Source organism: Ovis aries, chromosome 1 (genome assembly GCF_016772045.2).
Source record: "Ovis aries strain OAR_USU_Benz2616 breed Rambouillet chromosome 1, ARS-UI_Ramb_v3.0, whole genome shotgun sequence".
Classification (NCBI taxonomy): Eukaryota; Metazoa; Chordata; class Mammalia; order Artiodactyla; family Bovidae; genus Ovis; species Ovis aries.
Genome location: NC_056054.1, coordinates 254,844,981 through 254,871,841, shown reverse-complemented (window position 1 = coordinate 254,871,841; position 26,861 = coordinate 254,844,981). Strand labels below are relative to the sequence as shown.

The following is a 26,861-nucleotide window of genomic DNA, read 5'->3' as shown; positions in this document are numbered from 1 at the left end:
TTCCTCTCCCCAAGTACAGCTCCAATCTGTGGGCAAGATGCCCAGGCACCATCTCAAAAAATTCTGTCCTGCATTGATCTTACCATTCCTCAAACATCTGTCTGTAACTCTTTGTGTCTGGATCACTTGCTCTGATCCTTAGCTAAATGTGTCCACAATTCCCAGTACTCCATAGATAAGGGATCTTGTCTCAGCAATAAACATATGGGTTCTCCAACATTATGGGCTGTAACCTCTATATCTTTATGGCTCCCTGCACAGGTCTGGGCATCTGCTCAAGAGTGGGTCTCTGCTCAAGGAATAAGTGACTGAACTAGATTCGCCTTAGTTTGATGAGAAGGTCAGGATTCCAGATCATCCAGTAATGACAATACTAATACTAATAGCAGCTGACATTAACTGAGTTTTTCTGTGTACCAGCCACACAGCTAAACCCTTGGACTTATTATCTCATTAAATCTTCAAAACTACCATTTTTCAGATGAGAAAATTAAGGCTTAGAAGTTCACATTCCTAAGCTTTGCCAACGAGGGAATATATTTTTTTTAATTTTGTTGCTGAAAACATTTAAGAGGTTTGTTGGTTGGTTTCAGAGATCCCTCAGAGTCTCTGAAAACATGCATATATGTTCAAATACATGTTCATTTTTCTCAGGAAAAGCTTTGTTGCTTTCATCAGATTCTTCAAGGGGTCATTCACAAACAAGGGAGGACCTCATCTCTGGCCTTAGGCAGAGGGGTCCAATTCCAGCCTGCACAGGGGGCTCCCAGGAGTATATCACCTTCCTGTGATTGTCATCTTCACCTGCTCTCCATGGTGGGGGATACAAGGACACCAACCCTAGCAACAGCAATGCACAGTTAGCTGGACATTGCCTGCTCTGTACTTTGGACCAGCCAGAAATTCACATCTAAATTCTGAAACTAGATGTTGGCTTTTTTAAGATTCCTGATAAAAGTGGCTTTCGAGGCTTACCAGTCTTAAGCATATTTCCCCTCTTATTACTCAAGAGTGCTCTTATTTCCAGCTTTATACAGATAAACTCATCTACTCTTTCCCACCCACTCTGTCTCTCAATTCTTAAAAAAAAAAAAAAAATTCATCTGGCCTGAAACACATTAAGAAGCGGGAGATTTCATCTCAGTGTGACAACACTGGGGTAGCTTATGGCTCTGGAAGGATAAATTCTGCCTAACTTTCTGAATTCAAAGTGCCATCCATGCTTCATGTGGGCTGAGCTAACCTCTCAGGCACATCCTGGAAGACCCTGGAGACCCATCCCCACAGTCTAGAATCCACAATGTTCCTCCTACCCAGAGAATCACAGCTCAGCAGTTTTCCCATCCTTTAAAAGGACTGAGTTTTCCTAGCCCTTTTAGCAGGAAGCTTTCATCAGTAGTAACCGTGGCAACAGATCAGAGAGGCTTCAAAAAGCCTGTCTGTATGTAATTAAGAAAAACGAGGACGCGGACGAGAGAGCAGGGAGCTTAGACAAGGAGACCCTGGCTCTGAGCCCTGCCAGCGCACTTCCTGAGGGCTTCTGAGGACGGATAAAGCAAATTTTCTTTTCTCTCTGGTTCCCTCTCCACTCCCCCTTTTAATTTTTTTTTTTTTTTTTTTGCTGGTCTCAGTTGGCCTCCTTCCTAAGGATGTTGCTGGGGACCTGGTGCTAGACAAATTCTCTCTGCAGGGGGAGGACCCCAAACAGGGGGCTACAGCCTAGATGAGTAGGAAGTGGCCCTGACATTTCCTTTAGGAAGATTTATTTGGAGGCCAACTCTGCTATGGTCAGACTCTTTGTCCAGACACAGGAGGATCCAAGCTACCTACTTGCAGAAATGCATCCTTGTCATCAGGACAATGCAGGACTTGGGAACCATCATTGTTTTAGTTGCCCAGACACTGGGCCTGGCTTGCCTGTCCTGGAAGGGACCTCATAGGAAAAGGGTCAGGAGCGAAGCATTGCAGGGAGGCAATCTGAGCCTAGGGGCAGCTTTATTTCCTGGCGCTTATTGTTATCTGGATTCATCTCCTTTATCTCTGTGTCCTTTATCTCTTTATTTCTCTATTCTTTTCTGTCACTTCCTGCCCCCCACCCTCCATGTAAACTCCACGGGAGCAGAAGCTCATCTGGTTTGCTTTATCCTATCTCCCAAGTGCCCACAATAGTGCAGGAGTATTTATTTAAAGAGTGAGTGAGTAAACAAATAAATAATGAATGGTGTTCTAGTAGTTGTGGGCCACCTCCACAAGGGTATGCTGTGAACCCAGGCATCATGCTGGCTTCTGAGACCACAAGATAGGTGTTCAGGTTCTCCTGGCTGTCTGAGTCTGCTCTCCAGGGAGGGCCATTAAAGTCTGCTCCTGATCTTGGAAGGAAAGGATTCAGATTTATGTAGCCCTGGACTCAGCAACCATGGCTCCCAGAGACTGCAGTTCATGGCCCACAGGTGCGTGTGCCCTGGAGCGCAGCCATGGGTGAGACGTGCTTGCTTCATATGAAGGCTGTTTTAAATAAACGTGAAAAATTCATCATTCACGGAAACCCACTGCTTTTCTTCTTGAATGGGAAGCAAACGAACAGACTTGGACAAAGTATCGACCAGGGTGGATCTCCTCAGCTCCCAGGGACGCAGATGGATCAGGGATGGTTCAGTTTCTCTCCTGCCACTTGTGTTTCACCAAAACCTCTACCCCTTGGGCTTCCCCAGTGGCTCAGTCTGTAAACAATCTGCCTGCAAGGCAGGAGACCCAGGCTCAATTCGGGAAGATCCCCTGGAGAAGGGAAAGGCTACCCACTCCAGTATTCTGGCCTAGAGAATTCAAGGACCGTATAGTCCATGGGGTTGCAAAGAGTCAGACACTACTAAGCGACTTTTGCTTCACTCTACCACTCAGGGGCACAACAGGGTCCTCACTGCTCCTGCAGGTTCCCTCAGCCCCACTGCAGGGCTTCTGTCTCATGCTGGAGAAGGGTGCACACGTGTGACCTACAGCCTTGCACACTGAGCAGAGGTCAAAAACTGGTAGAATGGGGCCTCCCCCAGGCAGAGTGCTGGGCATGGGAATCATGGAGACAAACCAGCTACCGGCCCCTGCTCACCAGGACACCATAGTGTGGTGAGGATGCTTAGGAAGAGCCCATTGCAGTGTGATGGTGGATTCTGAGTTGTTGTTGTTCAGTTGCTAAATCGTGTCTGACTCTTTGCAACCCCCAGACTGCAGCATGCCAGGCTTCCCTGTACCTCACCATCTCCTGGAATTTGTCCAAGTTCACATCCATTGAATTGGTGTCTGCCTTCCTCTTCTCCTTTTGCCTTCAATTTTTCCCAGAATTAGGGTCTTTTCCAGTGAACTGGCTATTCACATCAGGTGGCCAAAGTATTGGAGCTTCAGTTTCAGCATCAGTTCTTCCAATGAGTATTCAGGGTTGATTTCCTTTAGGATTCACTGGTTTGATTTCCTTGCTGTCCAAGGGACTCTCAAGAGTCTTCTCCAATACCACAGTTCAAAAGCATCAATTCTTCGGCACTCAGCCTTCTTCATGGTCCAACTCTCACCTCCATACGATTCTGAGTTACACAGCCAGAAATGGGCTTATGGAAGCCCAGAGGGGAGGTGTATGACTGTGAGCATCAGGGAAGTCTCCTAGTGAAATGTGCTGGATCTGGAATGGTGAGAAAGAGTTCCTCGAGTAGATAGAAGGAGAAGAATTCTGGACAAACAAGAGAATGCAGTGCAGATGCTTAGGGATGTGAAGCGAGTTCGGTGGGCACAGGACAAGGCGGGAACTTCCTGTTGGTCACAATATGACCCAGAGATGAAATCAAGAGCAGCAAGTCCATATGAGGACTTCAAGGATATGGAAAGGAGGGTAAACTTTTAAATAACTGGTATTTGAGCAGAGAATGATATGATCCCATGTACATTTTGAAACTCACACCCTGGTGGATGAGAATAGATGGGAGGTATGGAAAGCGATGTTGAAGGATTGATTAGAGGCTTTCCTTTAGGGAAGGAAAATTGGTGGAACCCATTTTTGTGAGGTGATAGAGATACAGAGGAAGGAAAAAATACGAGGAAAGGAGATGCCACTGATGAACAGTGTGTTGGGTCCCCATGTTCTGGCCAGTGACCACACAGTATGTTAGGAAGGTAAGGACCAAATTCTCTGGATTTTCCAAGTAGGGAACCCCCCACACTACCCTACCCCTGTCCAAAAAAAAAAAAAAAAAAAAGGCAGGCATGACAGAGGAGTTGGGGAGAAACCAGACTGTAGGTGGTTGAGCAGGGAGAGAGGAGAGCCTGTGTGATGTGTGACTCCACTTTGGGAAAGCTTGGCTGGAGGGTGAAGAGGGGACATTCAACATAGAGAAAGATATGCCAGGTGACCATGTTTGGGTTTTAAATGGCAATGACTTATTTAAGTGGAGAAAGTAGAGTCAGGGGAGAGGATGAAGTTGAAGTTCAAGGACAAGAGGCGGTAACTGGAATCAGGGTGTGGGGGGGCATCTCCAAAGGATGGGAGGAGTGAATGGTCACTCTCCCTAACAGTACTGTCTCTGCCCCTCCGCCCAAGGCTGCTTTCTGAGTGATAACCAGAGGATGCCACAGGATATAGCAAGATAATATGGTTAAAGGATTTACCCCATGCCTGGCATGGAACAAGTGCTTGGTGAATGTAATTTTTATGACTCTGAGAAACAGTGGCCTGTGGCTGAGGCTAGGCTGTCTGCTGTGACAATGAGTCAGACAGCGAGGGCATTCACCATGGGGAGCTAGTGGTCTGAGTCCCATCTGTCTGAGCAAACAGACAAGTCTAAGACAGGCACTGGCCAATTTGGGCATTAATGATGAATGTGGTGTGAGACAAGGCTGGCCACGCCCACCTAGGGCGATCCCCAATGCCTGCCCAGTACTAGCTGTGCACTGATTCCAAAAGAGATGGATGTTTATCCCTGTCAGATGGGTGGGGAATTCTTGAATGCTATTTGCAAGACCTCAGTAAAAATGCTTCACGAATCCCGCCCTGTCACAAGCATGCATGAAAACTATGCTTTAGCTCAGGTCTAATGAGCTTTATATAGTGCAGCACTGATTTTCTTTCATGTTTTAATAGAATCCGATTTAATATTTGCTTTCTGCTCTCTGCTTGCTGTTGACTGATTCAACACAGACTCCTTCCCTGGTGCCCCCCGACCTTGTTGTTATTCCCTCATTCTGTGTGTTGGCATTTGATTCCTGTTTCCAGCATGAACCGCTTTACACATGTCTCCGTTCAGCTGGCGACAGTCACGTGCGTGAATTCTGAATGCATTACTATCCAGAGCAGTGGCTCCCGCAGGCCTGCCATTCAGAAGAGGGGCTTCCAGGCAGAGTCTGTTTCCATCAGGTGGATACTGAGGATAAGCAGAGCCCATCCTGGGAACCAGAGGCTATGATCCATTCTGTTCTTGGGCAGGAGATTCTCCAACTGGATCTCAAAATGCTCAGGACTGCAGCTATGAATTTAGCAGCATTCTGCCCTCCTACTAGGAACCAAGCTTTCTAGAGTCTTGCAACAAGGCATCTCAGCCTTTGCAGGCGTGTGAACAGCAGCCATGGATGGAACTGTCCGGAGGAAAGAGGCTGCCCTCCTTGAGTCCCAGTGAGCCTGCCTGGTTTGTAGGCGAGACGGTCTGTTCAGATCTCTTGTTTTCCATGAATAGATCTGACCACCAACATTTGGAGTGCCATATCAGCTTAAGACCAGCTCTGGTAGCTAGCAGAGTGTCTGGGACAAACCCCTATACTCTTCTTGTATCATGGGGTAAGAAATAGTGGCCGTGTGAGTCTCCTACCCAACATGACTTCATGCACCAAAGGTTGTACAATATGAATATTCATTTCTCCAGGTGTTCTGGAAGCCCATCCTGCAGAGAAACACTCCCACTGCCATGCACAAACCACATAGATCCCATGTTGTGTGACACTGTACGCAAGATGCCTGAATATGTTGAGTCCTAGGAGAGGTGACTCCTGCCCTCCAACCCTTGAGTTCTCCACAAGTTAAGAAGAGACATGAAATCCAGTAAGAGTCCAATATACATACATGTCACTGATGCTAAAGCTGCCTGGAGGAGGTAGCTTAGTCCTGAGAACAAAAGGGCTTGTATCCAAGACCTCCATCCTCCTCTCCCTTGGCAGACATGATTCAAAGAAGGAAAGCCTCACTGGGATGACTGAACGGGGAGCTGGCAACAGGTTGTCATCTCCGTCTGTCCTTTTTTCTCAGAAAGGATCGGGACATGGTTGTTTGGAGTTGAGGGAGCAGAGGGGATATGTGTATGTGAGGAGGGTGGGGTCACACCAAAGAGGGATGGAGAGAAGCTGGCCAAGCTTCCACCCAACCTCACTGGGCCTTTCTTTGTCTCCCTACAGGTGTCCCATCAGGTCCCCGCAATGTCATCTCCATCGTCAATGAGACATCCATCATTCTGGAGTGGCACCCTCCTCGGGAGACGGGTGGGCGGGATGACGTGACCTACAACATCATCTGTAAGAAGTGCCGGGCAGACCGCCGGAGCTGCTCCCGCTGTGACGACAACGTGGAGTTCGTGCCCAGGCAGCTGGGCCTGACCGAGTGTCGCGTCTCCATCAGCAGCCTGTGGGCCCATACCCCGTATACCTTTGACATCCAGGCTGTCAATGGGGTCTCCAGCAAGAGTCCCTTTCCCCCACAGCATGTCTCTGTCAACATCACCACAAACCAAGCTGGTAAGTCTGGAGGTGTCTGTGCCCCTTTGTCTGTGGGGCTGACACTTTGCCACCTCTGTGCAGGAACAAAGCTGCAGCCACACTCAACCCGTTAGCCTGCCCCCAGGCCTCCTCCCAGCAGTGAAGGTATCAGGTGATGGGCATTTGAGACCCTGGAGAGGTAGGGTTTCACCTCTGAGAGTGAGCTGGATTCTGAGGGATTTTCCTGTGCCTGGTACAGAAGCAAAGATGTATATTCAGGCTAGCGCAGGCCCCAGTGCTCTGCACATTCAGCTAGGGCTCAAGGAACATCCTTGGAAAGATGGATGGACAGATGGACAGATGGATGGATGGGCAGGTGGGTGGATGGGCAGAAGCACTGTACAATCTTGAGAATACCAGTGTTGCTTTCTTAGAAAACCCAATGAAAGCAATGTCCCAGAAATCTTGTCAGTATTGCCTTCATAGATTATTTTTCAATTAAACCCATGTAATTCAAGAGTGCACTCTGCTTTACAGCATGCTCAGATGAATGCTACGCTGTTATAGAGACTTCAGACAGTTTATAATAGATCGATCCGGATAGCCAGTACATCCCTATACTGCATAGCTCAGAATACATTTTCTTCTCTTCTCTATTTCCATGTCTTTTTCTCTTGTGACCTTTTCCTTTTATTACATTTCACATCTCTTGCAACAATCCAGTTTTTAAAACCCATTTAATCAGTCCATTCATGTACTCACTCATTTATTTATTTATTCCCTCATTATTGAGACAGTTATTCAGCATCTACTGTGTGCCGAGCTGTGGATTAGACACTGTGAGGGATACAGTAACACTTGGACACCATTGTTCCTCCCATGAAACTCATTAACTGAAAAATTTCCAGGGCGTAGACACAAAGTGCAGAGCTGCAAGGTGGTGTATCCCAAGCATCATATGCTGTACTCATGCAGCAAATACCAAAGGAAATAGAAAATGAGCAATGTCCCCCCTGGGGGGAAGGTTCAAGGCTGCAAAGGGGACGTTAAGATCACCTCTTATAGACAATGATGGGAATCATAGGCAGTGGACCATGATCTTACTTGGAATTATGGATTTTTCTCAATCAGCAAATTCTGAAAGGACAGCTTGTTAGGGGAATAGCAGGAGCTGAGCTCTCTCTCCTTCCACGTAGCTCCCAATTCTTGACCTCTTCTATCCTCCATCCTTTCCTCCTCATCGCCCCCTCCCCCCAGTCCTGAGACTTGTTCTGCCTCTTTTAATACCAGGCATCTTTGATGGCAGATGATTCTTGGGTTTAAGCTGTCAGAACGGAGAAGAAAAAAGGTGTCATCAGAGAGCATGGCTGTCCAGATGGCTGCGTTGTTGCTGAGAGCATGTGTGTGTTCGTGTGTGCGTGTTTGTATGTATGCGTGCGGTCACGTGTTTACATGCATACGTGTGCAGTGAGAAAATAAGAGTGGAAGTGTGGAAGCCTCCAGCTGGTGACCACAGCCCCAGTGCCATGGAGACAAAGGTTGTGACAGCCTGTCTTACCCGAAGAGAAGGAAATGGTAATTTCTGCATCGGGATGAGCACGTAACATGGGCAGCCTTTGTTAGCAGTATTTCCCTTGGAGAGTTTAAGGCAGAAAACTGGCTGAAATATTTTAGTGTCCCAGCTTCTGGGAATAATAATCCTGCCAGGCTGTCATGTTACGCTGGGCTTGGCTGTCTTTTCTCTCTCTAAGCATGTGTGAACAAACCTGCCACTTATATTGGTTTGCTTTGCTTTCTGCCCCTCCCTTCCCTTACCCTGCTATTCCCGAACCTGCCCATCTGCTTGTCTTGCCATCTGCACCTTCCCAGGCTGTGTGGGGCCGAGAGACCAGGGCTCCTACAAGGGACCCTGCATTACCAATGTTCAAAATATTCATTTTTATCCTCAGCCATTGGCCCTTCCAGAAGCATTTCTCATGTCCTTTGTTCCCCCTCTGATGGGCCCTTTATTCTTAACTTTTCCTGACTTTGTAGTCCTGGCCCCACTGTCACCATCCAATCAATGACTTCTCTTTGGGAATTCTGGAATTAAGGTGTCAGAAAGTTTATGATCGATGAGGTAAAACTGCAACTGCTTCTTCATGGCATATGGTTATTATAAAATAAAGATCAGGTTAACCAGTGATTTCTTATCCACAGGAAATTTTTTCTTATCCATAGGATAAGAAAAAATGTGCTGCTTTGGTGAATCCTCACATGAATGCAAATTATTTTCAACCAAAAGATAATTTGTCTAAAAAGATGAGAACTTTCAAAATAAACACTTGAGCCTGTACCTCTGCAAGAGGACTTTAAGAACATGAATGGAAGCTTCAGATTTTATAAAAGATGAAAGAGAGAATAATACCATCAAAAGATTCCTAGTGACTCACTCAAATCTGTTAAGGGATGAGGTAGATGAACCGCTGTATCACCAAGAAGTCATGACATTTCTGTCCCCTTTCCAGGGCACCCCAGAGCTCTTCCACTCTGGCAAGATCCGGTTCATCCTCCCTATCCTCATCTCTGGGTGTATTGTGACCCCTTATCAGTACCTGTGGCCACATCTCTCCTACTATTTGGGTCATGAGTGATGGCTCAGATGGTAAAGATTCCACAGGAGAGGTGGGTTCGATCCTTCGGTTGGGAGAAGGGCTACCCACTCCAGTACTCTTGCCTGGAGAATTCCATGAACAGAGGAGCCTCGTGGGCTACAGTCCATGGGGTTGCAAAGAGTCAGACACAATTGAGCAACTAACACTTTCACTTTCAGATAGATGGCAGGTAAAGAATTTGACCAGGAGTAGTCCTGGAGTCAATCACTAAGGCAGCTGCTAAGTGTTCGTTGAGCATCTGTTCCCTTCCTGGAACAGCCCAAACTGAAATGACGGAAGACTACTAAGTGGGTCCTGATTAAGGAGTAGATGAGTAATAGTTATTATTCATGTTTGTGTCTCTTTTGAGTTGACAGTTTTGGAATACATGGACTCATTTGATCTTCATAATTACTCTGTGGCTTCTGTGTTATTGTTCCCAATTTTTCTAGTAAGGAAACAGAGATTTCTAATGGCTTGAGGAATCTAGGATTAGAAGAAGGGTCAGCAGGCCATCCATTCTGCCTCAGCCTTCAGTTTCCTGCCCTGAAAGGTGGATGGTGCCTCTGGGCTCCCCATGTCACAGCTTACACACACAGAGGGTTTATCCAGAGCCAGACAGTGCCATCCTGCTGAGGGGAGGGGACCTCAGTGTGCAACCTGGTTACCTTCCACAATTTTTTTCTGTGATACTGAACCATTAAAGGCTTCCCCTGCCTGTGGATGGAGATGTGAGATAGGTGTGCAATCGTTAAGGGGTGCAAATCATTCCCAAGGTGAGTTGGATCCTGACAATGGATGTTTGGGTCACACGGGGGAAGAGTTTGGACAAGTTGGCTGCAAGTATTTTGGACTTGATCTGAACATCATCATCTGTTTTTGGATACTGTGCCCTCCTCTGGGGTGCTTCCTCCTTTGTTTAGGAGCTATGGGCCGCAGGTGGCTGGCTGAGCCATTCTCACTCTCCAGCGGAGTCAGGGTTTGTCATGCTGTTCTTTCTTGGGGCTTCCCAGGTACGCCGCATTGATGCTGTGTTGTGTCTCTCTCATAAGCCCTACCCAGTGGAGGCAGACAGCTCATGTTAGCTGATTTTTTTTTTTTTGTACCTTACAAAATGGGTTATGGTTGGCATCATTCTATCTGAGAAAGTCACCAATACACTTCTCTTGATCCTAAGGTTGTGATCTAAAGAGATTTTATAGTTATATTTTGGTCTGTTGGATACACATTAGATATATTAATAGTTCTTCCATCATAAACAAGAATGGCTGGGGACACCAAAGGGTCTATTTGAATCCTCAGATCCAAAGAGCCTCCATCTCCTCCTGTGATGACCCCAGTCAGGTATATCGTCAGACTACTCGAGGATCTTGAGTTACTTGGAGAAGATCAGGGTAGGATCCTCATCCAGCTCATAAACAGTGACAGAGAACTACCGTTTTTGAGAAACTACAATGTTCCAAGTCCCTATCAAGTTCTTTATAAAAATGAGATGGGTCAGATGAAGAAACTGGGTTTGGAGTGCTTTTGAAATTTGCTCAGCCTCTCACAGCCAGCTAAATGATGTTTCTGGGTTTCATGCTCAGGTTTGTAGCCATTTTATCCTCGGACAAATCAAAAATCGCATTATGGTGAGCCGTGTAAGTTGTAAGCTCCCTCTAAGCTATTGCCACATAGCTGGGCCACTTTAGCTGTCAAAAAAATGTCCATCATCTTTGGTCAGGGTTGGTCATGAATTATGCAAGCTGAGATTTACGTGAGGTCTTTAGGGATGCAGCCTTGCACTGAATACAGCTGCCTTGAGTTTTAAATAGACCAGATCAGGTAGAACTCTCTCTCTTGCAGTGGCCCAGCGATCTGCAGAGAGGTTGTTATCACCACTAACTCCCGCAGTCACTCTCTGGCACCTGGCCCCAGGTTCAGAGTGATGGCTGGATCATCCAGCTGTCAGACAGAATTAAAGTGAATGACAAACTTTACCTATCTTTTCTGCCAACTAGACTCAGAGTGTCAGAGATGGGGACGAGGACCTTGGAGGAAATGTTGGAAAAAATGAGACAAACCAGACCAGCACATCCGTAAAATCAACTTGTAGTGTGGTAAAATAAAGTCAGTAAATTTGGGAGCATCTAAGCCAGAGAGAGCACACTCAAAGACCCCTGAGGCCAGGAAGGTAATGGAGAGGAGCCACCCAGGGCCAGACAGGAGGGAGGGGTGGGGGCCACAGGGAACTGACAGGGAGAAAGGAGCAGCCCCTACTCAGCTCCAGCAAGTGGTGCCATACCCAGTGCTGCCAGATCCTAGAAACTGAAAACCCAGATTAAAAATGTGGACAAGTAACTAGAAAATCTTAAAACACCTGAGAGGCAAACAAATCCAATTCTGGATCTGACGTTTTGGCTGTGACTTGCCCATAGACTCAAAGAGCTAATCTGATCTACTCAGGCCTAAATGGTGAGTGTGCTGTGATGTACCATCTCATCCCACCATGGGGCAGTCACCTTCCCTGGTTCCTGGGCTCATGGTGGTGGCTGTGCAGTGGGTGGGGAGTCCTGGGCTTGGTCCCTCTCTCTGCTCCTCACGTGACTCACCCAAATCCATTGAATTGCCACGATCCCTCCTTTCTTCCCAGTAAGATGGGAGTAATGACACCTGTTTCCTAGTGCTGTGTGACGAGCAAATGACACGGGATAGAAAATCACTTTGCAAACCGTGTGATGGACTGGGAGATGAGCATCATTTCTGAGAATGTATCCTGAGCCAGACAGCAATTTGCTGGGCCTTTCCCCCCCCCCCCCCCCCCCAGTTTTTCTCTTTCCAAAGCCCTGAGTCCCTTTGTTTGGGACTGATGTCGTCTAGATAAGATAAATGACAGATGTCAGTGTGGCCATTCTTCACGAAAGGAGTAGGTACCAGAAAGGCGAGCAGGGAAATCTGTGTCCCAGGGGGCTAATGGAGAGGGTGAGGATAGAATGGGATGTGTGTGCCCAAAGCGGGCTCCTTCTGTGGCTCCGAGGAGCCCGACTGTCTCTCCTCCTTGTGTTTGGAGAAGCAGCACTTTTCCCTTGTACTATGCATCAGCAGCATTTCTATCCGACATTTATTTTACACACGGTTCATATATGGCCTGCTGTGCTGACTGCATGTGAAATACTAACATATCCCCTGAGCCTGCAACACAGACACGAGCCGTTACTTAATTTTATTTAAAAAATTCTATACCACTCTGTCAATCGCCACAAGCCCCTAGTTTGTCCATTTTAAGGCATTTTTGGAGTTCCCAAACAATTAAAGACACTCAGAGATGCTACTTTTCCCATACGTGAATTACCCAGCCCACCGATTCCTCTGAACATACCACCTAATTTGCATTATTCCTTGGTTAAATATAGTATTTGCATGCATAAAGAATAATCTTTGAATATGAAAAGGAATTTTATGATATTGCAATATATTGAGCTCTTTGGAGGAAAGATATTATGTAAATCTCAAAATTAAATATTAAAACAATATTACACTGCTGCCTGTGAAAATTTAGAGTGTTACGATCCATATGGTGAATCTAGTCTGTCTTTAAGGGCTGGTCTCATTGGAAATTAGCAGGTGAAATTTGCTCCAGAGCAGAGAGAAGATTGAGTTGGAACTTCAAAAAGATGGGAATGACTTTAAGGAAAACTTTCATTGAGGTTAATAAGGAAAAGTTTTTTAAAAACCTAAAGTCAATGAAAATTTCACTGTTCTCAATTCAATTTCATAGTTCATTTCATTGCTTTCTTATCATAAAAAGGTTGTTTTTATTGTTTCTGAAGCCCTGGTATTGAGAAGGAACTTCCAAGCAGCCTCAGAGAGGTCCTGCCATTAGCAAATAGGCTTTCTTGTCTTTTGAGCTGAGCAGGTCAGCATGTAGCATTGCCCTTGACCAAAGTCATGGGCTTCCCACTGCTGGCAGCCTTAGGTTCTGCACTAGATGGTGATCTCTGCAGAGAACCAGACTTCCCACCCCACCCCAGCTTCATGAGAGAAGGACCACACAGCACTAGGTATAAAGTCTTGATAAACATTTGCCACACTTCTTTAGTCCCTGCATACGACATATGTTTGGTTGATGTGTAGTGATCGTAATATGTCCTGGTGATCCACAGGTGGGCAAGTAATCCTTCCAGGTCAGCAGGGAGCCAGGTGTCTTCCTCCCCTATAGATCCTAGAGGGAAAATGTAAGAGACTGATCGTAGGGTATTACCAGGAGCCCCAGTGCTCTCAAAGGAACATAGTGAGATTCAACCACATTCAGAGGGTGATTTGTTTGTTTGTTTAAGCATGTCACCTTTGGAAGTGTACTCACCGCAGTCTTTGCGATTGCCTTCCACTTGCTGATTGCTTGTCTTCTGCTTCTAGGGGCTCTCATTCACTGACTCGACAAATATTTACTGAGGTCTTCTGTGTGTCATTCATGGTTCCAGGCACGAAGACCACAGGAGCAAACAGCACAGACAAGAGTCTGTGTCTTGGGGAGCTCATGTTCTGGTCCCCAGCATTGCTTGAAACTGGGCTCAGTGGCCCAGAAGGGCACCAAGGGGGAATCTCAGCTGGGCTCTGGGTTCCACAGCCTGCTGAAGTGCCAGCTCACACTTGGTGAAAGTTAGGATGTGATCTCATGCTGCTGCTCAAGAGCTTTCAATCTGGGGAGGTTGTTGCCACACAGTGTGTGCACTCAGTTGCTCAGTCATGTCCGACTCTGCAGCCCCAGGGACTGTATCCTGCCAGGCTCCTCTGTCCATGGTATTCTCCAGGCAAGAATTCTGGGGTAGGGTGCCATTTCCTTCTTGAGGGGCTCTTCCTGACCCAGGAATCAAATCCACATGTCTTGCATCTCCAGCATTGGTAGGTAGATTCTTTACCACTAGCACCATCTGGGAAGCCCACACAGAGACAATACTGGGTGGGATATTATATTATTCATTATCCGACCAGTTGGAACTTCTGGTGGACAGATTTCACGTGCTGGGACACTCGGTGGTTGGGCATAGGTATGCTCCCTGTTCCAGCCCTAAGCAATGCCTAGGGATGCTGCTAACAGCTTGCGAACAGCTGCATTGCTCTGAGGGTGACTGGAGGGCCCCATGGGCCCCGGGGACCTGTTTGCTCATTTTACTAGCTCTTGGGCCAAGCGCTCTAGGTACAGAGTTTGTTAGGTGAAAAGGAGATGGCTGGCAGTGAACTGTAGGAAGTTCCTCCCCTGTTCAAAGTCCAAATGAGATTGTTTTCACCCTCTTTACAGAGGGAGCCTCCAGTTGGAGCAGGAGATAGTTTCTGTCTGCTTTGTAGCCCAGGCAAATGAGCCTGTTCCTTGCTCCTCTGGCAAATGTCAGTTCCATGAACAGACTGTCATCTCCAGGAGAGGTGGGTCCTATATCCATCTGTGTGGCTATGATTCCCCCGTGTCTAGCTAGGTGCCTGAAATAATAGCTTTTGAGAAATGTTCATTGAATGAATTAATAAATTATCAAATGAATGTATGAATGGATGCCTCCGTCATTATTAAATTCATCTCAGACATCAACAAATGGTATAGCTTGTTCTCTCTGTGGTCTTTCCTCCCTCTGGCATCTCTGGGCAGGCACTGTGATTAGAGCTGAGACCGCACATTCTCTCAGATGTTGCTGAGACCTGGACTTCCTGGGTGCAATGTTCTTCCAAACCACAGCCATGTGTGGGAGACACTCAGCCACGCTGAGGTTGGACTGCCCCCTCCCCTACAGTCAGGGCCCCAGCTGCTCCAGCAGGCACCAGCGGGGATGTCAGGGTGGCATTCCAGGGCTGCTGTCTGTCCACCTGCACGCCAGCTCTGCGCCTATCATTTTCACAGCACTATCCATGTTAAACAGGCAGAAGCACCAGGGGTTTTTGAATGCAGCAATTAACAAAACAGTAATCAAGCTAAGTGTTTAATTTCAGAAAATTAACATCTTCTCTGAGCGGATATGAAAGATGGGGAAAAAAGACACATTAAGTATTCTGGGTAAATAAAGGCAATGCTGGACCCCAGATTTTTTCCTGTGCAAGGGGCACTTTCTGCCAGCATCAGGCCTGGGGCTCAGTTTCCTCAGAGAGCTGAGCTGCAGGGCAACATCAGCTGTAGTATTGAGCCCTGGAGATTTAAATATGTGCTTGTGTTTCTTCCTTTCTGTCTTTTTTTCTGGACACAACAAATGCTTTCTGTATCCAGAAAAGCTCAGGGGAACAAGCACCCATTCATGACCCTGTGAGCCCCACAGAAAATCCCCATGCATGCGTTGTCATCTGAGCTGTACTAGTTGTAAGGAAAATGCATGAGTTCTTAGATGTGCACGAGTTGTTTGTGCACGTGGACTGTATTTCTCCTGATGGACCAGGGCTCCTAAGGGAAAAGACCAGGTCTCATGGCTCCAGTAATCCCTGTACTTCTAAGCAGTGTCCCGTGTCCCAGGAAGTCCTCTTGGGCCTGACATAATGTTCACAGTTTGGTGGCGTTTCCTGACCCAGTGGGCTGCCATTTGTTCCCAGGAACGGGTTTGTATTTGGGGAGGGAAGCTTGTGAGGAGCTGGGTATTGGGGGTGCTGGGTGGAGACAGGGCCTTCTGGTGTCTGACCGCTCATCTGATGCCCTAAAAGGAGGAGAAGACAAGGAAGGCAAGGAAGGAGGCCTTGAAGGGTCACTGAGGTTCAAGGCTCAGACAGGTAGCCCCAAGGCTCCGAGGAGGTGCTGCAGCTCAGCAGGGAGACAGGCTCCAGGAGGCTGAGTGGGTGCCGCCTGAGGGAACAGAGGGGAACTGAGTTCTCATAAGCCCACAGCTCCCCAGGGAGGGCCCTGGAAATCTGGCTCAGTGAGCAGCTTTTCTATGGGCTCCTCAGGCAGCCTACATGGAAATCAAAGGAACCAAAGCAGGAGAACGAAGGGCTGATTTGCAAATATGTGGGAGATGCAAAGGGGCTCCCAGAAGGGCACAGGGATGGATGGTGGGCTGGGTTCTGCGCCTGTGTCACTTGTGGAGATTCTGAGTGCCCAAGCAGAGGTATTATTTACGCAGTTGGACGTTCAGTCTTCTATTTTCTCTGTAGGTGGGAGATAAGCTTGGGTGCTGAGAATGAGAGAGGAGGCTTTGGGGTTGAGGGAGAATGAAAAATGTTAGGCAGTGCACTACAGAGAAGGGGAGATGGAATTGACCAGAGAAATTCAGCATTTCTAGAAAGCATTTTGAAGGCTCATTTGAAGTTTGTGATCTTCCATTTACAAAGCTGCCCATTTGCCCTGTTGTGTGGCTTTCTCAGCAGAACCTGGCTGCTCAGAGCAGGCCCTATAGAAAGAGGATGGTGGGTCTCTCTCAGGTTGGGTTTTCCTGGTTGTATGCTATGGAAAGATGAAGGCAACTCACGCCTGTTGCTTAGGGGAGTATTGTCAATTACACTATTGCAAAATGGAACCCAAGCTGGATGAAGCAGGATACGAATTAGGATAGGGCTATGCAGAACCAGTTAAGGCTGTGTGGGGGTGGGGTGGGGCTGGGGGTGTGGGGGTGGAGTTATCAGAGGTTGCCCCACGTGGGCAGGATGCTTGCATTCAAAAGGTGTACTTGATGTGTGGCTTTGAAATTGGAGCAACTTCAGGCTAGGCCAGGTCCAAGTGAATGTCAGGAAGGGGCAGATTTGGAGGAGTTGTGGGGGTTGGGGAGTGAGTGTGCGCTGTTCAGGTGGACCTTGGAGTTACCTACAGGAGGGCGAGGCACAGACTGGGAAGATGATGGAGAGGGAAGCCCAAGGCTTCAGTGAGTCAGGGAGTGATGTGGGAGCATCACTCGGGGAGCAGCGGTTCAGCCCAAGGGCATTTGTGCGGAGGGTGCAGGTGAATGGGGCACAAGGAGGACACGGCCCACCTCCTGACCCTGAGGTGTGCTGGGCATGAAGTCATAAGCACCATGCTGGGGAAAGCCACAGGATGGAGGGGTCTGCAGGGGAGCTACTGTTCCCTAAGGAAGACATGGAGGGAATGTTCTGGAAAGAGCCTGGTGGAGGCCATGGAGAGTTTTCTGGTTCTTGAGCAGTCATTTGGAGGGCCCAGGGCAGAGGTGTGCAGGGTGGTGAAGGAGGAAGTCAAGGTCAAGGGGATGGAGGCTCTGAACATGGTGGAAGTGGGGTGTAGGGATGGCTCACCGCTGGGCAGTGCCCATGGAATCCTGCCTGCAGGGATCCTCTTGGCCCTGAGGCCAGAAGACTTTGACCTCCAGGCCCAAGGAGGAGAGTCGCAGCGGCTGCAGGCATGGCTCCCCTCTCTGGTGTCAGTGTGGTGATGACAGGTGGTGGCGGTTCGTGCCCTGCTGCAGGTGTGTGGGTGAGAATCAGGGAGTAAGAGGGCACACGGGGCATCATCTGCTCTCCCCTTTGGTGCCTCCTGTGATCAAGCATTCAGCAACTCAGGGCTACCATCGCTCTGGTCCCACAGGACAAAGGCTGACAGGTCTGTGGGAGGTGGAGTTGAGCGGCGTGCCCCAGCTGTCCTACAAGCCACCCTGGGGCCCCTGCCTAGGATGGATATCACCTGACAAGGACTCCCGCATCACTCACACTTCCCTTCACAGCCTCCTGCTGCCATGGGGCACAGCATTCAGGGTCACTTCCTTTTACCAGTGTAACTTCTGGTTGCACTAGGAGAGAGAAATTGCCAGGAGGGGTGACCCAGCAGGCAGAGCAGCCCCAGGACACACTCACTAGGATGTCTTACCCTCCTAGCATAGGGATCTGCGCACGTTCACCTCTGTGGAACCCCTGATCTCTGCAACCATGAATTATGTGACCCTCCCCATGCTGTGCATCCTCCAGGGGTTCTGAAGATGCTAGGCGCTTGAGTATATGGGGAGGGGAGAGAGAGGCTGTCTCAGGGGCAGGAACCATGCTGTTTCAGACTCTGCTCTAGCTCGCTAGGGACAAGGAAGTCAGCTTTCTCTCTCTCCCTCAGTGCTATAATCCATAAATTGTAAGAATTGACAGAAAACTGAATAACCCCGGATGTCCTTTTAAAATGTAACATTCTGATTTCTAGACAAACAGTTTTCAAAGTTGAGCTTGCACCAGAATCCCCTGAAGGGCTTGTTAAAACACAGGTTGCTGGGCTCCTCCTGCAGGGTTTCTGATTCAGTAGGTCTGGGGTGGGGCTCAAGATGCTGCATTTCTTCCCAGTGCTCAGGTGATGCTGATCTGGGAATACATTTGAGAACTAGCACGTAGATGATTCCAGGAGAGAACTAGAGAATTATCTGGTAATTTCAGATAATTACCTCAGAGGTAATTATCAGAAACAAAGGCCTCTGCTGTAAACCCACACCCCTAGAACAGGCCCCAGGCCCCAGCCCCCACTGTCACATGCTCCCTTGGCTTAGAACCAAACCCTCAGTGGATGGACTTGAAGGAGGTGCCTCCCTGTGGGTGTGGGGCTGACTCAGACACCCAGGCTGCAAGCCGTCACCTTCTCCCCAACTCACACTTGGTTGAGCCTGTGATGAGACTCAGGTAATACTCTACAACAGCATAGAAGTGATGCCACCCACTCAGAGCAGTCCTCTATCCCCAGGGGACTCAAGGTACAGAGGGAGATTGGAACGGATTGTCTGGGTCATCTCAAGGCAGAGCCCAGAGTGAAAGCAAAGACGCCAATGTCCACATTAGGGAAAAACAATTAGAAAAATAATGAATTCTGCTTTTGTATTCATACCCAGTCTCCAAACTAATTGCTTATTTGTTTAATCTAGTTTGACCAGAAATGTTACTGCACCAAAAATATTTAATGAGTCAGGCTTCCTAATGTAAAATTCAAGCATATTTGTGCAATGAAATGAGTTTTCATCAACAGAAGAGGAACCTGTTATCTAAGCATTACCTTCTCAGCAAAACTCTCTCCTAGAATAGGGATGTCAGAAGAAACACGATTCCTCTACACACAGTTCATCACTTGCACAATTCTTCTGTGTGCAAATTATTATTCTTTGTCATCGGTACTATTGGGTCTGATGGCTTTAGCTGACATTTATAGATTTGGGGTTTTTTCTAAGGGTGTGTTTCATATAAAGAAAAAGATAACCCACCACCCCCAACTCCTCAGGTCTAACCTCATCACAAATGCCTTTTAGGAACTCACAAAAGTTAATCTGAGGTCTCAAGGGGACTGATGGAAGCTGCCCAGCGGTTTGGGTTCCCTCCACAAACCCTTTAGAGTCTGGGCGGAGGAGATAGAAAATGGGCTGGCCTCAAGGTTCTGGGACCCCTGTTTTTGAATCTCCCAGAGCAGCACTGCATGGGTCTGTTCCACACTTTATGCTTTAGGGAATCTTTTCTTGAGAGAAAGAATTCCACAGTTTAAAAAAAGAAGTTAGGAAACTGTGCATGTTAGGGTAACATTTCAGCTGAAACATTCCAGTGAGATGGGAATGGCCCCAGCCTCCCCAGTTCCTGCCTCTGTGATCTAGAAGCACTCCTGTCCCCATTCCCCTGGGGCCGCTATACTCAGCCCTACTCCATATTCCTTCCCAGGTACAGGCTGCAGAATCACAATTCTGCCTCCCCACCCCACATCTTTCTCCTTTAAAGGTTATTGTCCAAGTTTGGCCTTTCAACCTGTGATTTTGACCCCTTTTACTTCTAGTGCCTCTGGAGAAGAGCCCCTGATCATTCCAGTAAAGGCAAACTTTTACTGAGCATCCGTTACATGCTAACACAGTGGGAGGAGGGTAAAAACAAGACGTCTGCCCTAAAGAATTTACTCCAGTGATGGAGAGCAGAGCTGATCACCTGGAAAGTTAGGTCCCAGTGCACTGTGTCCCAAGGTGGTAGTTACAGCCCAACGAGCATTATTAAAAATAAGGACTTTGAGTTGGGAGGAAGGAAGGGACACTGGTGGGCGTGATCTGACACGCTAAGCCAGGGCAGTGAGTGGCGTGATCTGGGCCTTGGTGGGGTTATGAAGAGAGGTGGGCAGAGGGGTTGGTTCTGCAGGCAGAGATCCCCAAAGCTGAGTGCTGCTGGGATCCATAAGTAGAGCGGTGAGATGAGAGCGGCTGGTTCCTTGGATGGAAGAGTGGGAGACAGCCTGGACTGGCCAGACGCTGTCACATTGTGAAATGTTAGAGATCTCTTTCCAGTGGGGATCCAATGAATGTTTTGGAGCATCAAGGAAGTAGGTAAAATGAGCTTTGGGATGGTTAATCTGGCTGTACTATAATATGAAGAGGCCCAGAGGGAGACAAGGTTCAGGGACAGGATGTTACGTGTCCGTCAATGTGGGTGACCAGACCAGAAGAAATGTGGGCACAGAGCCAAGGGACCATCCATGACTCCTGGGCCTGACTCGCACCACCGGATGGTTGGGTCCATCCCCTCCCCACAGTCACGAGCTCTCCTTGTCCTCAAGGACAGACACCCCATCGTTTATTTCCTAGATTACTTCCCAGCAAAACTGCAGGCCATCCCAAGATGTTACAGGAAACCATCTTTCTTCCGGAACATTTGTCACACCAACCTCCGGGGAACCCTGCTGTTAGCCTTCCTGGTCTCTAAGCCCATTCTTATTCATCGCTCCACTCTGACTGGGTTGACATGTTTATTTATCCCCTCAAAGATATTTATCACACAAATGCCCAAGGCCTGTCACGGAGTTGTGCTTTTCACATTTACCTTGAGGACCTATGCCCAGGGATTGATTTGCATCTGTGAACAGTGGTGGACCCAGAAGGAGACTTTGGGCTGGTTGCCAAGTCCCCTGTGTTGGCAGACTGGATCAAGTTGGAAGAAGCAATGGACCACACAGGGCACATCCTTGGAACATTTGAAAACCTCATAACATCAGGGTTAATATTCCTATTTTATAGTTGAAGGATTAAAGGTCTGAAGAAGTTAAGTAACCTTAACCCATGACCACACAATAAGCAGATGGCAAAGCCAGAATAGGAGCCCCCCTCTCTCTGTAGCATCTCTAGGGCCCCGAGCATGGCCTGTCTGCATTTTTGCTAACTGCTACTGGTCTGGGCTGGGACTTGGCCTCCTTACCATTCCTCACCACCCTCTTTATCTTCCTCACAGCTGGGGTCTATGGTGTATTACAGGTGATTAGTCTAGGGATGATTTAGCTGGGAAATGCTACTCTAGAAAGAGTAAGAGGGGTTAGTATTATCGTGTGACCCAGCAGTTCCACTCCTTGGCATGTATCCAAGAGAAATGCAAATAGAGGTCCACACAGAAATTTACACATGACTGTTCTTAGCAACATTATTCACAATAGTCAAAATGTGGAAACAACCCAAATGTTCATCAAATGATGGATATTTTTCCCAGAAACAGCAATGCCCACGATGGTAGAAGCGGTGATAAACCACCTCAGGTGGACACTGTTCAGGCGGGGGCAGCTGTATCACTCTGAAGGGTCACTCTGAGGACCGCCACCCACCGTGCAAACATTTCTTCATGGAAGGACTAAGGAAAGCTGCACCAGCCAGCCCAGCATGAGTTATTGTGAGGGAGGCAATGGACTCTCCTATCCATGGGCCTCCTTGAGAAGTTCAGATAGGAGAACCCCTAACTGAAGAGGCCATGTGTCTTCCAGGACATTTGCTAAGCTTGTTACCTGAGGCCAAGCAGAGGGGACTCAGCAGTGACCCTCTAGGGCCTCACAGCAAGGCTTCCTCTGGCGTGTTTTCTACCTGCAGAAGAAACACTGTTTTCCCCTTTAGATGGGATTTGCTGAACTCTGAAAATTCAAGTTCCATATTTTCATAACCTCTTCAAACATCTCACTCCAGTTGTTGCTGTTGTTCAGTTGCTAAGTCATGTCTGACTCTTTGAGACCCCATGGACAGCAGCATGCCAGCCTTCCCTGTCCTTCACTGTCCTAGAGTGTGCTCAAACTCATGCCCATTGAGTTGATGATGCCATCCAACCATCTCATCCTCTGTCACCCCCTTCTCCTCCTGCCCTCTATCTTTCCCACCAACAGGGTCCTTTCCAATGAGTTGGCTCTTCACATCTGGTGGCCAAAGTAGTAGAGCTTCAGTTTCAGCATCAGTCCTTCCAGTGAACATTAAGGGTTGATATAATAGATCAGCTTAATTTTAAATGCATGCGTGTTTTGCTATTATTTTTCTTCAAAACTACTGATAAATACTTTGGTTATCTTAAATAAAATATTTTAACATCATTTATTATATCCCCAAATGGATTATGGTGATAACTGTTGAAAGAATTCTTTGGACATAAAAGTCAATGAAGACATTAGGAAGTAATTTTTAATAAGGAAAGATAATGCTTTAGAACTTAGTAATTGTCCTAGGGAAAAAAAATATCAATCTATTCTCACATTTGGAATCTGAGATGCTTAATCATTGGGAGAAAATTGCCCCTTATTTTCTCAAATCGAAAATAAGGAGTAAGAGAAAACTTTGAATATGACTAGAGTCTCTAACTCGATTAAAAGGTCAAGCAAGGAATATTTTAAACATAAAATGTTTGGTCCAGGAGAACCCAAAATAGGAAATCAGGCTCCACAGTAAGACTCCATGGTCCAGATTTGGGGTTATTAAATTCCAGACAGAATCACGCCACCCTCCCAAGACCCAGCCAGAATCTCAGAGGGGTGCACGCCCTCCAATCTCTGTTGGAGCCCTTCTTTAGAAATGGAGGGCTGGTAGGTGGTCCGCCTGGCATCATCCATGATGCCTCCGGCAGTGACCTGTGACCAGTTGGGGCTGACACTTGTCCCATGTCACATGTGAGTTCTTTCATAACTTGCAACTGGGACCATCCCATCCCTGCAATTTATCCACATCTCATTTGTCAGTTCAGGCAGGAACATTCTGTGCACTCTCGCTGCTGAATGGGATAACCAGCTTAGATCTGTTTGCTTCAAAAGCAGTTTGGGAGGAAGGGCTCCCTGAGGTCTTCTTCACAACAACAGAGACAAAGGACTCAGCCCATCTGCCTTTGCATTTTCTCCATCCCTGAGCCCCTGGACCGATGATGTTCAAGTCTCTTCCTGCTTCTGACACAGTTAAAGGGCCTTTTATTATTGACTCTAGACATGCATTCAGACACTCCTGGTTCTGATTCTGTTTGGACCCTCACACAGATTTTCCTGAGTGCCTGACGGAACGCTTGTCATTGCTTCCCCGCTCTCCTCTTTGGATCCTGGCCTCCTGTTGGGTTGGCCTCTTTATTTCACTGAGAAGAACTTCAGGGCAATTTTGAGTATGTTTGGATTTTTTGAGCACTGTCTCTTTAGGCCAAACATATCTTTCTTTTTTTTTAATTTCAATTGTATCGAAGTGTAGTTGATCTACAGTGTTGTGTTAATTTCTGCTGTACAGCAAAATGACTCAGTATGGCCTCCCTGATAGCTCAGTTGGTAAAGAATCCGCCTGCAATGCAGGAGACCCCAGTTCAGTTCCTGGGTCGGGAAGATCCGCTGGAGAAGGGATAGGCTACCCACTCTAGTATTCTTGGGCTTCCCTTGTGGCTCAGCTGGTAAAGAATCTGCCTGCAATGCGGAAGACCTGGGTTTGATTCATGGGTTGGGAAGATCCCCTGGAAAAGAGAAAGCGTATCCACTCCAGTATTCTGGCCTAGAGAATTACATAGACTGTATAGTCCATGGGGTTGCAAAGAGCTGGACACGACTGAGCAACTTTCACTTTCATGCATATATATGTATATATATATATATTCTTTTTTATAATGATTTATCACAAAATATTGAATATAATTCCTTGTGTTATACAGTAGGACCTTGTTGTTTCTCCAGCCTATATGTAATCATTCATAGCTACTAATCGCAAACTCCCGGTTTATCCCTGCCCAGCACTCTTCCCCCTTGCCAACCACCAATCTGGTTTCTGTGTCTGCAAACACATCTTTCTTGATCAGTACCTTCTTTCCAAATAGCCCCTAAATTGATTCTTTGTCCTTTCTTTTTCTAAGGAAAGGTCTATATTTGCTTACTTGCTAAATTTTAATAATTTTCATTTCTTTCTCTCTGTAGAATGTTTAGTTTAGTCAAAAGTGATTTGTGTGCTTGTGAAGAAGAAATTCTTTCAAGGATTCAGTGAAACTATCCCTTCATCTGAGATGCAGGTTTATGAGAAAAGACAGCTGGCCAGGGTGTACTGTTCAAACCATTGTATTTGGGGTTCCAGGGGCTGCTGCTTTGAATTAATTTTCCCTCCTATCTTACTCTGAATTAATTTTCCCTCCTATCTTACATCTGCTTTTACTAAAAGCAATTGGTATTTGAATGAATACCTGAGCACTTTTTAGTTCTGTTTGGTCTGAAGATTTTCTTGCATATAAAACATGAGATTTAGAGGTGGCATTTGCACTTGAAGGAAAAAGAAGTTGTCACCGTAAGTGATGACTGATGGCAGAATACCAAATGTGCGCTGCCCCTGATCTTCAGGGAGGTGGAGTAATACTTTCCCACTTTCTCCCCTGTGCAAAATCCCATCTCAATTAAAAGGTAAGACATTTAGAATGACCTATATGAGGATAAACAGCCTGCCATGGGGTCTGTGACCACAGCGTCATCACCATAGTTCTGAGAAATGCTGGCTGCGGTGGATTTCCCTCTGGCAGTTTCTCCTGGGTCTGTGTGCTGCTGAGGGGCTACCAGGAGGTCCTTGCCACCTCTGTCACAGGGGCATTCCTGTCCATGTCTGTGGATTTGACTCCTTTGAGTCTGGATCAACCCGCCCTACGAGAGTTTTTTTGCCATTTGACCCCAACCAGGACCTTTAAGCAGGACGGTGACTTTACTTGTCCTTCTGTCCTGAGTGGTTAGAGCAGGGGCCTGGCACCATGGGTGGTAAATATGTTGAGTTTTGAATGATGGCTTTCCAGGGGTTAGAGGCAAAGAAAAGAACCAAGCCCATCAAAATCCTCAGGTCATTGGGATTAATCTTTCCAATTTTTAATACATAATGCTTCAGCTTTTGAGGCAGAAGGATCCTGAAAATCTATATGGCCCTGACATGAGTAACATCATGTCAAAGGAGCCTGTTTCCCCAGAGGACTGAAAGGGCAGCCCCTTCAGTGTGATGGATGGGGGCAGGGGTTGGGATGGTGTGGAGAAGATTTAAGGAGGCCATTCCCACCCATCCTGGTGGACACAGCAGGATCCCAGACCAACTCTACAAACTCCAGAATACAGCCTCACTCTCCCTGAAGCAGCTTTATCCTCTCCTGGGGCTCTGCATGCAGTGAACACAGGTGTCAGAGAAACAAAGTCAATCCCCACTCCCACCCCACCCCCCACCATTAACAATCCAGCCTGTACCAAATCCATACCTGGTGCCTAGTTTTACTTTAGTGACTCAGCAGCGGCACCGCACACATCCTGTCCTCCTGGGAACACTGCTGCTTGGTCTCTAGGCTATCACTCTGTCTGGTTCTCCTTCCAGAGCCCTGGTCTTTCGTTTCAGGCCCCTTGGCAGCTTTCCCTCACCTCCTGAATCTTAGACTGTATAACCTCTTCTGCTCCTTCTCTTGGTCATTTCTGTCATTTCTGGTGCTTTTGATACAATATACTGATGACTTCAAATTTATATCTTCAGTCTGGACCTCTTCTATGTGCATCTGTCCTCAGCCAACTACTAGTCTGGTACATCCTAGATGTCTCAAAGCAAGCAGGTCCCAAGTAGAGCACCTGGTCTTTCCTTCCAGACTGCCTGTATCAGTGTCTTCCCTGATCTCCCTTATGCCCCTACCCAAAAACTTCCCAGCTGCTCAAACCAGAAACCTTGGAGTCATGATGACTCTTCTATTTCTTCCACATCCCACATCCACTGAGATAGTCTAAGTCTATTCAGAATCTGACCATCCCCACTCTCGCTGCCTCCACCACTCCGAGCCTGGTCCAAGTCACCATGGTCTTCTGGCTGGACTATTGCAATTGTGTTAGGATAGTTCTTTCAGCTTTCCCACAGCCTCTGCACTCCACGTACAACACAACAGAGGGTGATACATGAAACTCACATGATGTCACTCTCCTGTTCGAACCTTCTCCTGAGTCCCTGTCTCTCTCAGTAGAAGCCAAGGTCCTATTTTATAGTGTCCCTGCGGCCCTACCACCTGTGGCCTCGTCTTTGCATCGGTCCCACTGGCTCTTCCTGTTGCCTGGCTGCTCCCAGATCAGAACCTTTGCCCTGACATTTCCATCTCATGGGCTCTCCTCCCAAGTATCCTCCTGCCTCCCTGTCTTCCCTCCTTCATCCTTTGCTCCTACACCTGCTCCTCAGGCAGGGCCTGACTGACCACCTGATTCAGAATTGCAGCCCCTCCCCAGCTGGCCTCCTACATTATAGCATTCTGTGTCCCTTCTCCTCTGCTCCATTTTTTTCCCACTGTACTTGAGATGTTTAACATACCTTGTAATTTATATATTTACTATGTCTAGTCTCTGAATCCCTCCACTAGAACTAAGCTCTGTGAAGACAGAAAATGTTAATT

The 26,861-nt window shown here is 47.4% G+C and overlaps 1 protein-coding gene across 1 annotated transcript in view; it reads left to right on the top strand.

The window, feature by feature from the left end:
• Window positions 1–26,861, top strand: part of EPHB1 (EPH receptor B1) — a 457,018-nt gene that overhangs the window by 323,553 nt on the left and 106,604 nt on the right. The window contains exon 5 of the mRNA XM_027960197.2: window positions 6,421–6,756. Within this exon, the coding sequence (XP_027815998.2) occupies window positions 6,421–6,756 (336 nt within the window). The remainder of the gene's footprint in view (window positions 1–6,420; window positions 6,757–26,861) is intronic.